This window comes from Oncorhynchus gorbuscha, linkage group LG07 (genome assembly GCF_021184085.1).
Source record: "Oncorhynchus gorbuscha isolate QuinsamMale2020 ecotype Even-year linkage group LG07, OgorEven_v1.0, whole genome shotgun sequence".
Lineage (NCBI taxonomy): Eukaryota > Metazoa > Chordata > Actinopteri > Salmoniformes > Salmonidae > Oncorhynchus > Oncorhynchus gorbuscha.
The window spans coordinates 57,835,878-57,851,793 of NC_060179.1; the positions used below are offsets into that span (position 1 = coordinate 57,835,878).

General features: G+C 44.9%; 1 protein-coding gene across 1 annotated transcript in view; it reads left to right on the plus strand.

Annotated features, from left to right (window-relative positions):
* Window positions 1-15,916, plus strand: part of cacna1g (calcium channel, voltage-dependent, T type, alpha 1G subunit) — a 174,597-nt gene that overhangs the window by 35,460 nt on the left and 123,221 nt on the right. Inside the window, exon 11 of the mRNA XM_046354907.1 lies at window positions 5,475-5,540. Within this exon, the coding sequence (XP_046210863.1) occupies window positions 5,475-5,540 (66 nt within the window). The remainder of the gene's footprint in view (window positions 1-5,474; window positions 5,541-15,916) is intronic.

The window sequence follows — 15,916 nt, forward strand, 5'->3', positions numbered from 1 at the left end:
GGAAGGCTACCCGAAATGTTTGACCCAAGTTAATCAATTTAAGGGCAATGCTGCCTAATTCTAATTGAGTGTATGTAAACTTCTGATCCACTGGGAATGTGATGAAAAAATTAAAAGCGGAAATAAATCATTCTCTCTATTATTATTCTGACATTTCACATTCTTAAAATGAAGTGGTGATCCTAACTGACCTACGACAGGGAATTTTTACTACGATTAAATGTCAGGAATTGTGAAAAACTGAGTTTAAATGTATTTGGCTAAGGTGATTGTAAACTTCCTACTTCATCTGTATATAGTTACAGCAGGCCAAGTTAGGAGAGTCGGACACACACATGCAACAACATCACTGACACTTACTTCCGGTATTGAAGTTCTGGTTCTGTGGGACAGGCGGATGGGGCACCAGCATCCTCATCCTGGACCCTCTTCACGATGGCTAAAGAAGCTGGGGTCCTTGGGATATGTTGCCTCCTCTGGATTTGACGTCTAACCAATGCCTTGCCCAGCTCTTCAAGAAAGAATTGTCTCCTCTAGAGCTTCCCTCTGTGCCAATCTGGGTTCAACGCCATCCAGATGACAAAAATGTTGTATGCCGAGATGTCCAAGATGTTGAAGAATATCACAAGTGGCCAGTGTAGGGTTATTCTGTTGGAGTTGCAGCCAGTCACCAGCTTGTCTAAATTCTGCTTTTTGATATTCTTGGCCGCAGCTTCTCCCACCTCTATGCAGAATACTTATGAGTACCACATTATGAGTACCACATTTTTATGAGTACCACATCTTCTCAGGGGCTCCTCCATCTGGCTTCCCCGTATAAACTTGCATGTTCCACGCATATAATGAAGCAGCCTCACAGGCAGCCCAGATCTTGTACCCATATTTTCCAGGTTTAGACAGTATGTACTGTCTGAAGGGGCAGCAGCCCCTAAATCCCATAAGTTGCTCATCAACAGTGATGTTTGGCCCAGGGTTGTAAAACAGGGGTAGGCGATCCACCTACTTGTCCCACACTGACCTGATTGCAGCTAGCTTGTCCCTCTGCCGCCTAGCAGGTCTGGTGTCTCGGTTATCGAAGCGGATAATCCTGGAAATAATGTGGAAGTTTTCCAGAGACATTGTTGCACGGAAAAGTTAGCTGCCAGGTTCTTTATCCCACAGGGATTATGTGGAGTCCCCATTGGATCGGAAAACACCAGCAAGGATAAGAACCCCAAAGTATGCATGTAAATGAGTTTGGTCCATCTCCTTCCATCTTTCTCCAAAAACACGCCTTCCCTCCACATTAGTACAGTCCAGAATGATTTTCTGTATGGTGTCTGGGATGAACTGTTCAAAAGAAGACTTTATGTCCTGTACATGAGTAACCGCCATCCGTGTCGGCCCTGGTTGCATCCGCATCACATTGGCAGCCATGAGGGATGGCTCATTCCTTGGGCAAGAAAAAATAAATGACATCCATATTTCTCCTTATGCAGGCTGCTGATGAGCTCCTCATGCAGGCTGCTCAGCTGGTTGCTGATGGGCTGGTCCTGGGGCTGGCTGCTGACAGGCTGGTCCTGGGGCTGGCTGCTGACGGGCTGGTCCTGGGGCTGGCTGCTGACGGGCTGGTCCTGGGGCTGGCTGCTGACGGGCTGGTCCTGGGGCTGGCTGCTGACGGGCTGGTCCTGGGGCTGGTCCTGGGGCTGGCTGCTGACGGGCTGGTCCTGGGGCTGGCTGCTGACGGGCCTGGGGCTGGCTGCTGACGGGCTGGTCCTGGGGCTGGCTGCTGACGGGCTGGTCCTGGGGCTGGCTGCTGACGGGCTGGTCCTGGGGCTGGCTGCTGATAGGCTGGTCCTGGGGCTGGTCCTGGGGCTGGCTGCTGACAGGCTGGTCCTGGGGCTGGCTGAGGGTAAATCTCATCCTCTTTCTCCAACTCACTGTCAGACTCCGAATTGACAGAGACATGATCCTCATATTCAGAAAGTCCTTAATCTTCCAAAGTGGAAGACTCTCCTTCCCCACTAGCTTTTCTCTCTGCAACAATTATTTACATTTTTTGTTGTTGAAAAACCTAAGAAAGAAATGTTGAAACCTATCCATCCAAAAACCACAGAGAACCAGAAAACCTTGGCTTACGCCTTCACTATGGTGAAACACCAACACAATACAGAAAAATAAGGAACAGCATAGCAGAAAACAGCTCATTGTGATTGAAGAATTGATAGAATCAAATGACTTCTGGGAAAATTGGAACAGACCACACAAACAACAACACACAAGAGTTACCTATCCAAACTTCTCCAACCTTTTCTGACATATATATTTTTTTAAACAAGAGTTTATAATCTTAAAGTCAGATATTAAAGAGTACCGGAACCCACTGAATTATCCAATTACCATGTGTGAGCTACAGGACTAAATACAAACCCTCCAACCAAAAAAGGCCTGTGGTGTTGATGGTATACTAAACAAAATGCTAAAGATATATATATATACCACACATTGGCTAATCTTAAAGTCTTCAACATTGTCCTCAGCTCTGGCATCTTCCCTAATATTTGGGACAAAGGCCTGATAATTACCGTAGAATATGTGTCAGCAGCCATCTCTGAAAAAAAATCCTCTGCATTATCATCAACAGCACTCCAACATTTCCTCAGTGAAAATAATGTCCTGAGCAAATGTCAAATTGGCTTCTTACCAAAATAGCGTATGATAAACCCTGCACACCCTTATTGACAAACAAACAGAACAAAGCAAAAACAAAGTCTTCCCAAGCCTTTGACTCAATGTGGCATGAGGGTCTGCTATACCAATTGATGGAATGTGGTGTTGGGGAAAAACATACAACATTATAAAATCCATGTACACAAACCACAAGTGTGTGGTAAAAATTGGCAATAAACACACAGATTTCTTTCCTCTGTGCCGTGGGGGTGAGACATGGAGCCCCACCCTCTTCAGCAGCTTGAGCCCCACCCTCTTCAACATATATATCAATGCATTGGTGAGGGCACTAGAACAGTCTGTTGCAACCAGCCTCACCCTGCTGGACTCTGAAATCAAATGTCTACTGTTTCCAGATAATCTGGTGCTTCTGTCCCCAACCAAGGAGGGCCTACAACAGCACCTAGATCTGTCCCCAACCAATGAGGGCCTACAACAGCACCTAGATCTTCTGCACAGATTATGCCAGACTTGGGCCCTGACAGTAAATCTCACTAAAACGAAAATAATGATGTTCCAAAAAATATCCAGTTGCCAAGACAACAAATACAAATTCTATATAGACACTATTTCCCTAGACCACACAAAGAATTACACCTACCTCGGCCTAAACATCAACACCACAGGTAACTTCCACAAGGCTGTGAACCATCTACGAGACAAGGCAAGAAGGGCCTTCTATGCCATCAAAAGGAACATAAAACTCGACATACCAATTAGGATCTGGCAAAAAAATACTTCAATCAGTTATCGAACCCATAACCCTCTATGGTTGTGAGGTCTGGGGTCCACTCACCAACCAAGAATTCACAAAATGTGTCAAACACATAATTGAGACTCTGCATGCAGGATTCTGAAAAAATATCCTCAATGTACAACGTAGAACACCAAATAATGCATGCAGAGCACTAATTATCAAAATCCAGAAAAGAGCTGTTCAATTCTGCAACCACCTAAAAGGAAGCGATGCCCACACTTTCCACCAGAAAGCCCTCACCTACAGAGAGATTAACCTAGAAAAGACTCCCCTCAGCCAGCTGGTTCTGGGGCTTTGTTCACAAACACAAACAGACCCTACAAACCCTACAAAGTCCCAGGACAGAAACACATTTAGACCCAACCGAATGATGAGAAAACAAAAAGATAACTTTTTGACACTGGAAAGAATCAAGCAAAAAACGGAGCAAATTGGAATCTGGCCCTAAACAGAGACCTGGAACAGATCTAGGATGATATGTATTATCAGCTCACCAGTGTAGACTCCACATTACAACACACACACACTAACACACACTGTCTCCCCAATCCCGAGGCCTAATGTCCAAAACTGTTAAGCTGCAGCATTAGCCTCGACTTCCCCACCTCTTCACTTCCTCTCCTTCTCTTCCTCTCCTCCTCTCCTTGTCTTCTTCTCCTCCTCAAATTCATTCACTCTGTTTTTTCTTACATCCTTTTCTGCAAACACAGAGTTTATTTTTAGTTGGCCGAACTTTGCAGTGCGTCAGGGTTGCTAGGTAACGATCGGGTGAATGACGTGAGTTGGGATGAGAGATGTTATGTTCTGGAGCCATGTCCTGGTACACAAACACACATACACAGACACACAAACATACACGCCTCGTCGCTCCCTGTCCCCACAAATGGCTGGACATGATGACATTGGGGGAGGGGGGAGGACTCTGTTACAGTGTGCTGTGTACCCTCCACTTATGACTCATAAGTGACTGAATGACTTAATGTATAACTCATGCGTATAATTGCACACAAGAACATATGCTATGGCATTGAGCTGAGCTCATTCTTCCTGTGTGCTATTGGTACTGCTAATGCTAACTGCATTCTGCTATGATTGGAGTTTGAGCATCGCTACAATGTATACTGATGGGATTTCTCTTCTCTACTGTGTCTGTGTCTCTCTAGCATGTGGCAGAATATATACGTTATATTTCTACCTGATCAACCTAATTCTCTTTCTGCTTTGTTTGCTGCTGCGATGCCTCTCCTTTCTTATCTTCCTACCTTTTCCGCTCTTTTACTCATTCTTTCTCTCTCTCTCTCTCTCTCTCTCTCTTTCTCTCTCTCTCTTTCTCTCTCTCTCTCTCTCTCTCTCTCCCTCTCTCTCTTTCTATGTCCCTCTCTCTCACCCTTTCCTCTCTCTCTCTCTCTCTCTCTCTCTCTCTCTCTCTCTCTCTCTCTCTCTCTCTCTCTCTCTCTCTCTCTCTCTCTCTCTCTCTCTCTCTCTCTCTCTCTCTTTCTATGTCCCTCTCTCTCACCCTTTCCTCTCTCTCTCTCTCTCTCTCTCTCTCTCTCTCTCTCTCTCTCTCTCTCTCTCTCTCTCTCTCTCTCTCTCTCTCTCTCTCTCTCTCTCTCTCTCTCTCTCTCTCTCTCTCTCTCTCTCTCTCTCTCTCTCTCTCTCTCTCTCTCTCTCTCTCTCTCTCTCTCTCTCTCTCTCTCTCTCTCTCACTCTCTCGGTCTCTCTCTCTCTCTCTCTCTCTCTCTCTCTCTCTCTCTCTCTCTCTCTCTCTCTCTCTCTCTCTCTCTCTCTCTCTCTCTCTCTCTCTCTGTCTCTCTATCCCCTCTCTGCTTCCCTCTCTTCCTGCGGTAAAACATCACACACTTCCACTTTAGGAAGTGCCTACGACAGATAACTTGCATGTCCAGTTGAGCGTTATTCAACTGCCTATAGGGTCAGGGGTATGTACTGTACTGCAATGTGCTCCCACCTCCTCCCTCTCTCTCACCCTCCCTCTCTCTCTCCCACTCAGGCTCCCCCTGTCTCTCTACCCTCCACCACCCCTCTGCACGATGCCACGGCTGTTGAGACTAACCAGGTTGACAGTGTGTGTGTTCAGTGTGTGTGTGTGTTTAGTCGGTGTGTGTGTGTTCACCGTCTTAACTGTAGTATCAGGCAGTTGTTTGGTAGTTGGTTGTTTTTCTGTTGGAAAGCAGAGTCCTCTCAGACATCTCTCTCTCCTCAGGTCCACTGGTTCCTTTCTTTAGCCTCTGGGTGCAAACAAACAAGCCCGCTAGAAACCTGCCAAGAGTCGCCAGGCTAAAGCTACTGCGCTACAGTAGAAACGTCCCTAAAGAGCGCTCCGGGTTAAGCCTCTCTGTTTTAATCTAGCTAGAGGAGAGAGGATGTGGGTTAAGACTGAGGAGAAGCTTCAGTTCAGTCAGTTAGAACCAACGGGAAAATATTTTACGGAGGCTAACAAAGAGGATATAGCTAACCCTGGGAGTGGGAGTTTGAGGAGAGTCTGCTCTGTTTGGTCTGTAGTAGTTGACCCTGTAGCCAATCTGTCACTTTGTGGACGTGCCTCCCTGTCCTGTGTACTTCCTGTAGTTGTATCTGTTTGTGTGTATTGGAGGCAGTTCGAAAACATGACGACTTTGTGTTAGCACCCAGAGCTAAAGCTTAGGCCTTATGCACTGGGCTAACACAGTCTTCAGTCGTGCAGGCAGCCAATCGAAACCTGGTTGTCACATCTGCACCTGTGGCCAGGAGAAGCAGGAGAGACGACTGGAGACGACTGGAGGCCTTGTCAAGTGAAGTTCCATCAACACTCCCACATACACACTTCCCCCTCCAAAAGCGCACTCACACATTTCTCCATTCACACCTTTAGAGTGGCTTAATTGAGATTCTCTTTTGAGAACCTGTCTATTATTTTCTATCAGGTCCTATTATCAGCAGGCCTGCTCTAGCCCATCCCTCCCTCCCTCCCTCCCTCCCTCCCTCCCTCCCTCCCTCCCTCCCTCCCTCCCTCCCTCCCTCCCTCCCTCCCTCCCTCCCTCCCTCCCCTCCCTCCCTCCCTCCCTCCCTCCCTCCCTCCCTCCCTTCCGCGCTCTCCCTGGCGTCTGCCTAAATTGGCCTGCCCATTTGTAAACAAGCCATTTCATACCCGTCTTCTATTTCTGCGCTGCTGAACTACTCCCCATGGGATACTGTTCCCGCTCCTTGTTCCTTCTTCTGACTTTGTTGTTTTCAAATAAAATGCCTCCCTTGGCACAGCTATTGATAAGGAGTGGAAGAGCACTGCTATCCCTAGTTGCCTACAGTATGTTAAATTGTTGTTCAAATAATCAAGATGGATGATCAAATCAACCAAAGGGCCACAACTTAGCTCCGTCACTTCAATACATCTATTATTCATGCATTTATTCGTTCATCCATTCATTTGTCGATCAGTGCATTCTGTTCCGGACTTGTGCTCATCCGCAAAAGTCCAGAGTTTCAATGTGTCCAGCTGGTGGTTTTAAAGGCTGTGGGCAGCAGAATGACTATTAGCCAATAAATACGGCTACTCCTGTGGGAGGCAGATCAATAGCAGAGCAGAGCTTAATCTGATTCAAACGGTCATATTTAACACTTGGGCCTGGGCTGCAAACCCTCACAGACTCACTGCCAACTCAGAACGATACAGAGGCAGCAACCAGCTCTTAAACAATAAGGCCTGAGACCCATTAGTGACCAGTCATCTGAAATGAGGCTCAACTCTCACTCTGCCCCAGGTAAATTGGCTTGTTAGCTTACGGACAGGCAGCTTAGGGTTGAACCTTACACTGCATCTCAAATGGTCACCTAACGGTTAAACACTATGTGTCAGACAGTCACCTTACGGTTCAACCTCGTTCCTCTGCCCCAGAAAGGAGATATGGGAGTCAGGTTGGTCCCTTGGTCACGGACATGGTACCGAGCAAGGCCCCGGCTGTGGTCCTGGCTACACCCACATATTCAGCCCTGTCTAGGGTCCCTTCCATACAGGCCCTACTGGGCTGTCCCTCTCTCTACAGTGGTCTCAGGGGTCCAGGAGACTCAGATGGGCCCCTGGCCTAGTGCTGGGCCCGCCGTGAGTACCACACACACAATGATTATCTCATACACAAATATGCAGAGTACCACACACACCCAGGCACTGCGTGCCTAACTCCGTCACGCAAGAGAAAAGAAGCTATACCTGCCCTTCCTCCCCATCCCTCACTCCATCAAGGATGAGGGGTGGGGGGTGACTGGGTACCCACAATGCTTTGTGTGCCCACCATTACTTGAAAGAAGTTTACTACCAGCCCAAACCACCAAGTAGCCTTTCCCCCTACCCCTCTCCACCTTTCCCTTCCTCTCTGGTCTACTCAATTGCAAATGGGGATGGGAAGTGTGGAGTCTGGATATCCACAATGCCCTGTGCTGAGGCTCTGCTGAGCTTGTCCAATCACAGCTGTTTGATGTATGTTGTTCACTGAGGCAGTTTTTTAAATTGAACCGTTATTTAACTGGGCAAGTCGGTTAAGACCAATAGATAGAATCTGTGTGAACTTCTGAGCTGCTATGCTTGTTGTATTTGAGACGTCGTTCACTGTTTCCCTGTTGTGGTTTTGAGCTGTGTGTGCCGTGGATTCATTCTGTGGTTACTTTATAGTGTGTTATTAGTAGATGATGCAATGCTCCCATTGGTTTCTACTGTACATAACCTATTCTCGTATTCACCTGTTACTCAGATCCTGCTGAAGGCCTTCCTCAGAGGAATGAACAGTTAAACAACAAGCATTGACCCGCTCATTTAAAACCAATGGGAGACAGTGCAGCTAGATCCTCTATCTATCCTTTGTCTGAATGGTCAGCACTGTTTTCACCCTGTTATTATAAGTCCTATCCTCTCTCTGAGTCAGAGGTTTAGGGGTTTAGCTGGAAAATCCCCAGGCAGATGAGTATGGAAATCACAAGTAGAGAAATGATTAGTTTTGCGGCCATCGCATCCGCAAGTGTAGGCCTAAGGCTGATTGGCTGGCTAGTTTATTACCGACTCTCTCTCCAAGACGGTCTGGAAATCAGGTCTGACAGGTACACACACGCGCACACACACACACCACATGCAAGGTTGACACACTCACACACGTGCATCCGCACGCACACACATGCACATGCACAGATGCAAGCATACACACACACATACACACAGATGCACGCACACACACATGCATACACACACACGCATACAGACACACATACACACACGCATACACACCCTCATAAACACACGCATACACACACGCACACACACACACACACACACACACACACACACACACACACACACACACACACACACACACACACACACACACACACACACACACACACACACACACACACACACACACACACACACACACACACACACACACACACACACACACACACGCACACACGCACGCACGCACGCACGCACACACACACACACACACACACACAAAGAAAGTGATTTGTTAGCTTTGATTAGCAAAATGGAGATTTGGGTTCTTTAGGCACTTCCATTCTCAGTTTATTCACTCACCGTGCATATCTTAATAACCACTGTAATGAATGTATCTGCATTCGACTGGATACTGGTCATAGAGATATAGAGATGGAGAGAGACATAAAAAGGGAGAGAGAATAGAAAGACAACCAATAGAGAGAGAGAGAAAGACAACCAAATGCATAACATTTATAGAATATTGCCAGTCTGGACCGTGCAATAGAGAGAGAGAAAGACAACCAAATGCATAACATTTATAGAATATTGCCAGTCTGGACCGTGCAAGACAAAGACAACAAAATGCATAACATGTATAGAATATTGCCAGTCGGGACAATAGAGAGAGAGAAAAGACAACAAAATGCATAACATTTATAGAATATTGCCAGTCGGGACCGTGCAATAGAGAGAGAGAGAAAAGACAACAAAATGCATAACATGTATAGAATATTGTCGGTCGGGACCGTGCAATAGAGAGAGAGAGAAAGACAACAAAATGCATAACATTTATAGAATATTGCCAGTCGGGACCGTGCAATAGAGAGAGAGAGAAAGACAACAAAATGCATAACATTTATAGAATATTGCCAGTCTGGACCGTGCAATAGAGAGAGAGAGAAAGACAACAAAATGCATAACATGTATAGAATATTGCCAGTCTGGACCGTGCAATAGAGAGAGAGAGAAAGACAACAAAATGCATAACATTTATAGAATATTGCCAGTCTGGACCGTGCAATAGAGAGAGAGAGAGAAAGACAACAAAATGCATAACATTTATAGAATATTGCCAGTCGGGACCGTGCAATAGAGAGAGAGAGAGAAAGACAACAAAATGCATAACATGTATAGAATATTGCCAGTCTGGACCGTGCAATAGAGAGAGAGAAAAGACAACAAAATGCATAACATTTATAGAATATTGCCAGTCTGGACCGTGCAATAGAGAGAGAGAGAGAAAGACAACAAAATGCATAACATTTATAGAATATTGCCAGTCGGGACCGTGCAATAGAGAGAGAGAGAGAAAGACAACAAAATGCATAACATGTATAGAATATTGCCAGTCTGGACCGTGCAATAGAGAGAGAGAGAAAGACAACAAAATGCATAACATTTATAGAATATTGCCAGTCGGGACCGTGCAATAGAGAGAGAGAGAAAGACAACAAAATGCATAACATTTATAGAATATTGCCAGTCGGGACCATGCAATAGAGAGAGAGAAAGACAACAAAATGCATAACATTTATAGAATATTGCCAGTCGGGACCGTGCAATAGAGAGAGAGAGAGAAAGACAACAAAATGCATAACATGTATAGAATATTGCCAGTCTGGACCGTGCAATAGAGAGAGAGAGAAAGACAACAAAATGCATAACATTTATAGAATATTGCCAGTCGGGACCGTGCAATAGAGAGAGAGAGAAAGACAACAAAATGCATAACATTTATAGAATATTGCCAGTCGGGACCGTGCAATAGAGAGAGAGAGAAAGACAACAAAATGCATAACATTTATAGAATATTGCCAGTCGGGACCGTGCAATAGAGAGAGAGAGAAAGACAACAAAATGCATAACATTTATAGAATATTGCCAGTCTGGACCGTGCAATAGAGAGAGAGAGAAAGACAACAAAATGCATAACATGTATAGAATATTGCCAGTCTGGACCGTGCAATAGAGAGAGAGAGAAAGACAACAAAATGCATAACATTTATGGAATATTGCCAGTCTGGACCGTGCAATAGAGAGAGAGAGACAACAAAATGCATAACATTTATGGAATATTGCCAGTCGTGACCGTGCAATAGAGATGCATAACATTTATAGAATATTGCCAGTCTGGACCGTGCAATAGAGAGAGAGAGAAAGACAACAAAATGCATAACATTTATAGAATATTGCCCATCTGGACCGTGCAATAGAGAGAGAGAGAGAAAGACAACAAAATGCATAACATTTATAGAATATTGCCAGTCTGGACCGTGCAATAGAGAGAGAGAGAAAGACAACAAAATGCATAACATTTATAGAATATTGCCAGTCTGGACCGTGCAATAGAGAGAGAGAGAAAGACAACAAAATGCATAACATTTATAGAATATTGCCAGTCTGGACGGTGCAATAGAGAGAGAGAGAAAGACAACAAAATGCATAACATGTATAGAATATTGCCAGTCTGGACCGTGCAATAGAGAGAGAGAGAAAGACAACAAAATGCATAACATTTATGGAATATTGCCAGTCTGGACCGTGCAATAGAGAGAGAGAGAAAGACAACAAAATGCATAACATTTATGGAATATTGCCAGTCGTGACCGTGCAATAGAGAGAGAGAGAAAGACAACCAAATGCATAACATTTATAGAATATTGCCAGTCTGGACCGTGCAATAGAGAGAGAGAGAAAGACAACCAAATGCATAACATTTATAGAATATTGCCAGTCTGGACCGTGCAATAGAGAGAGAGAGAAAGACAACAAAATGCATAACATTTATAGAATATTGCCAGTCTGGACCGTGCAATAGAGAGAGAGAGAAAGACAACAAAATGCATAACATTTATAGAATATTGCCAGTCTGGACCGTGCAATAGAGAGAGAGAGAAAGACAACAAAATGCATAACATTTATGGAATATTGCCAGTCTGGACCGTGCAATAGAGAGAGAGAGAAAGACAACAAAATGCATAACATTTATGGAATATTGCCAGTCGTGACCGTGCAATAGAGAGAGAGAGAAAGACAACCAAATGCATAACATTTATAGAATATTGCCAGTCGTGACCGTGCAATAGAGAGAGAGAGAAAGACAACAAAATGCATAACATTTATAGAATATTGCCAGTCGGGACCGTGCAATAGAGAGAGAGAGAAAGACAACAAAATGCATAACATTTATAGAATATTGCCAGTCGGGACCGTGCAATAGAGAGAGAGAGAAAGACAACAAAATGCATAACATGTATAGAATATTGCCAGTCGGGACCGTGCAATAGAGAGAGAGAGAGAAAGACAACAAAATGCATAACATGTATAGAATATTGCCAGTCGGGACCGTGCAATAGAGAGAGAGAGAAAGACAACAAAATGCATAACATTTATAGAATATTGCCAGTCTGGACCGTGCAATAGAGAGAGAGAGAAAGACAACAAAATGCATAACATTTATAGAATATTGTCGGTCGGGACCGTGCAATAGAGAGAGAGAGAAAGACAACAAAATGCATAACATTTATGGAATATTGCCAGTCTGGACCGTGCAATAGAGAGAGAGAGAAAGACAACAAAATGCATAACATTTATGGAATATTGCCAGTCGTGACCGTGCAATAGAGAGAGAGAGAAAGACAACAAAATGCATAACATTTATAGAATATTGCCAGTCTGGACCGTGCAATAGAGAGAGAGAGAAAGACAACAAAATGCATAACATTTATGGAATATTGCCAGTCGTGACCGTGCAATAGAGAGAGAGAGAAAGACAACAAAATGCATAACATGTATAGAATATTGCCAGTCGGGACCGTGCAATAGAGAGAGAGAGAAAGACAACAAAATGCATAACATTTATAGAATATTGCCAGTCGTGACCGTGCAATAGAGAGAGAGAGAAAGACAACAAAATGCATAACATGTATAGAATATTGCCAGTCGGGACCGTGCAATAGAGAGAGAGAAAAAGACAACAAAATGCATAACATGTATAGAATATTGCCAGTCGGGACCGTGCAATAGAGAGAGAGAAAAAGACAACAAAATGCATAACATGTAAATATTGCCAGTCGGGACCGTGCAATAGAGAGAGAGAGAAAGACAACAAAATGCATAACATGTATAGAATATTGCCAGTCGGGACCGTGCAATAGAGAGAGAGAGAAAGACAACAAAATGCATAACATGTATAGAATATTGCCAGTCGGGACCGTGCAATAGAGAGAGAGAGAAAGACAACAAAATGCATAACATTTATAGAATATTGCCAGTCGGGACCGTGCAATAGAGAGAGAGAGAAAGACAACAAAATGCATAACATTTATAGAATATTGCCCATCTGGACCGTGCAATAGAGAGAGAGAGAAAGACAACAAAATGCATAACATGTATAGAATATTGCCCGTCTGGACCGTGCAATAGAGAGAGAGAGAAAGACAACAAAATGCATAACATTTATAGAATATTGCCCGTCTGGACCGTGCAATAGAGAGAGAGAGAAAGACAACAAAATGCATAACATGTATAGAATATTGCCCGTCTGGACCGTGCAATAGAGAGAGAGAGAAAGACAAAGGACGAAGATGGAACAAAACAGGGAACAAACAGTTCTGCCGCTCTGACAAACTCTCACTGGGTGGATGATATGTATTTTGTATTAGACCACACTGAAGAGGGTGTGTGTGTGTGTGTGTGTGTGTGTGTGTGTGTGTGTGTGTGTGTGTGTGTGTGTGTGTGTGTGTGTGTGTGTGTGTGTGTGTGTGTGTGTGTGTGTGTGTGTGTGTGTGTGTGTGTGTGTGTGTGTGTGTGTATATGTGCGCGCCTGCCTGTATGCGTGCGCCTGCCTGTGTGTGTGTGTGCGCGCCTGTGTGTGTGTGTGCGCGCCTGTGTGTGTGTGTATCAGACCACACTGAAGCTCTGTGGAATGCATGTGTTTACGGGGCCTAGATGGGCATGGGGAGAACCAGACATACCCATCCTTGACTGGTATAAATAGCACTGTTTATCTTCACAGAGCGATCACCCTCTCCGTGTACAGTCTCTGTACCACTCCACTTCTTTTTATTCTATCAGGGGAAACAGTCTGAAACAGACAATATGTCACTATAATATCACTAATATTATGGCATCATCTGTAATGCTGCTGGTGCCCTAGATACCAGATATGAGTTGTGAGATATACAATTTGGAGATGCAATTTGCAAAAATACAATTTGATCCAAGGGGCGATCCTTGTGATGTTGTCTGAGTGTGTGTGTGTCGGTGTATATGCTTAGACCTAGGTACGAGGAACACCAACATGAGAGTGTTGTTCATTGACTAAAGCTCAGTGTTCAACATCATAGAGCCCTCCAAGCTCATCACTCCGTTTGCAACTGGATCCTGGACTGCCCCCAGGGGGTGAGGGTAGGCAACAACACATCTGCCACGCTGTCCCTCAACACGGGGGCCCCTCAAGTGTGCATGCTTAGTCCCCTCCTGTACGCCCCTGTTCACCAACGACTGCGTGGCCACGCATGACTCCAACACCATCATTAAGTTAGCTGACAACACACCGGTGGTAGGCCTGATCACCAACAATGATGAGACAGTCTATAGGGAGAAGGTCAGAGACCTGGCAGTGTGGTGCTAGGACAACAACCTCTCCCTCAACGTCAGCGAGACAAAAGAGCTGATAGTGGACGTCAGGAAACGGAGGGCCAAGGCACTCCCCCATCCACACCGATGGGGCTGTAGTGGAGCCGGTCGACAGCTTCAAGGTCCTGGTGTCCACACCACCAAGGATCTATCATGGTCCACACACACCAACACAGTCGTGAAGAAGGCAATTAAAGAGCCTCTTCCCCCTCAGGAAGCTAAACAGATTTGTCATAGGCCCTCAGATCCTCAAAAAGGTATACAGCTGCACCATTGAGAGCATCTTGATTGGCTGCATCACTGCTTTGCATCCAATGGCAAAGCACTACAGTGGGTATTGCGTACAGCCCAGTACATCACTGGAGCTGAGGTCCCTACCATTCAGGACCTCTATACTAGACGGTGTCAGAGGAAGGTCCAAAAATTTGCCAAAGACTCCATCCAGTCATAGACTGCTCTCGCTGCTACCACACGGCAAGTGGTACCAATGCACCAAGTCTGGAACCAGTATGACCCTGAACATCTTCCTCCCTCAAGCCATAAACCTGCTAAATAGTTATTTAAATAGTTAACCAATAGCTACCTGCACTATCTGTATTGACCCTTTTTGCATGAACTTTTTTGACTCATCACATACACTGCTGCTATTATCTATCCTGTTGCCTAGTCACTTTACCCATATGTACATATATATCTCAATGACCTCGTACTCCTGCATATCGACTCAGTACTGGTACCCTGTGTACAGTATATACCTCAATGACCTCGTACTCCTGCATATCGACTCAGTACTGGTACCCTGTGTACAGTATATATCCAAGTTACTCATTCCTTGTGTTATTATCTTTCTATTATTGTTCTATATTTTCTCTCTGCATTGTTGGGAAGGGCCATATAAGTAAGCATTTCACTGTTAGTCTACACCTGTTGTTTACCAAGCATGTCACAAATAAAATGTTATTACATTTTTATTTGAGATGCTTGTGTGTGTGTGTGTGTGTGTGTGTGTGTGTGTGTGTGTGTGTGTGTGTGTGTGTGTGTGTGTGTGTGTGTGTGTGTGTGTGTGTGTGTGTGTGTGTGTGTGTGTGTGTGTGTGTGTGTGTGTGTGTGTGTGTGTGTGTGTGTGTGTGTGTGTGTGTGAGAGCGTATATGTGTGCGTGTGTGTATTTCAGTGTGGTCTAAGACATGTTAACTACTACCCCTGCATGTTAGCTAACACAGTGGTTTGACAGAGCCGCCCTCCATGGATGTTTCTCCCTCCTTCTCTGACCTATTGACATATTGACCTGTGAACTCTGAGGGCAGGGAGACCACACCCTCACCAGCCTGCCTGGCTAAGGAGAGAAGTTGCCCTTAGACACTGATCTAGGATCAGCTCACCCTTCCCAAATACTAAGATACACATTAGGGGGATGAAGGCAAAACTGATGTTAGATCAGTGTCTAGTGGCAGCTTCATCCTTCTCCGCCTGACTTCCCTATAGGATATCACCCTCCACTTCCCGACTGTTTTAATGCTTTTTGACAAAATAACCATATTCTGACTTCTATTTG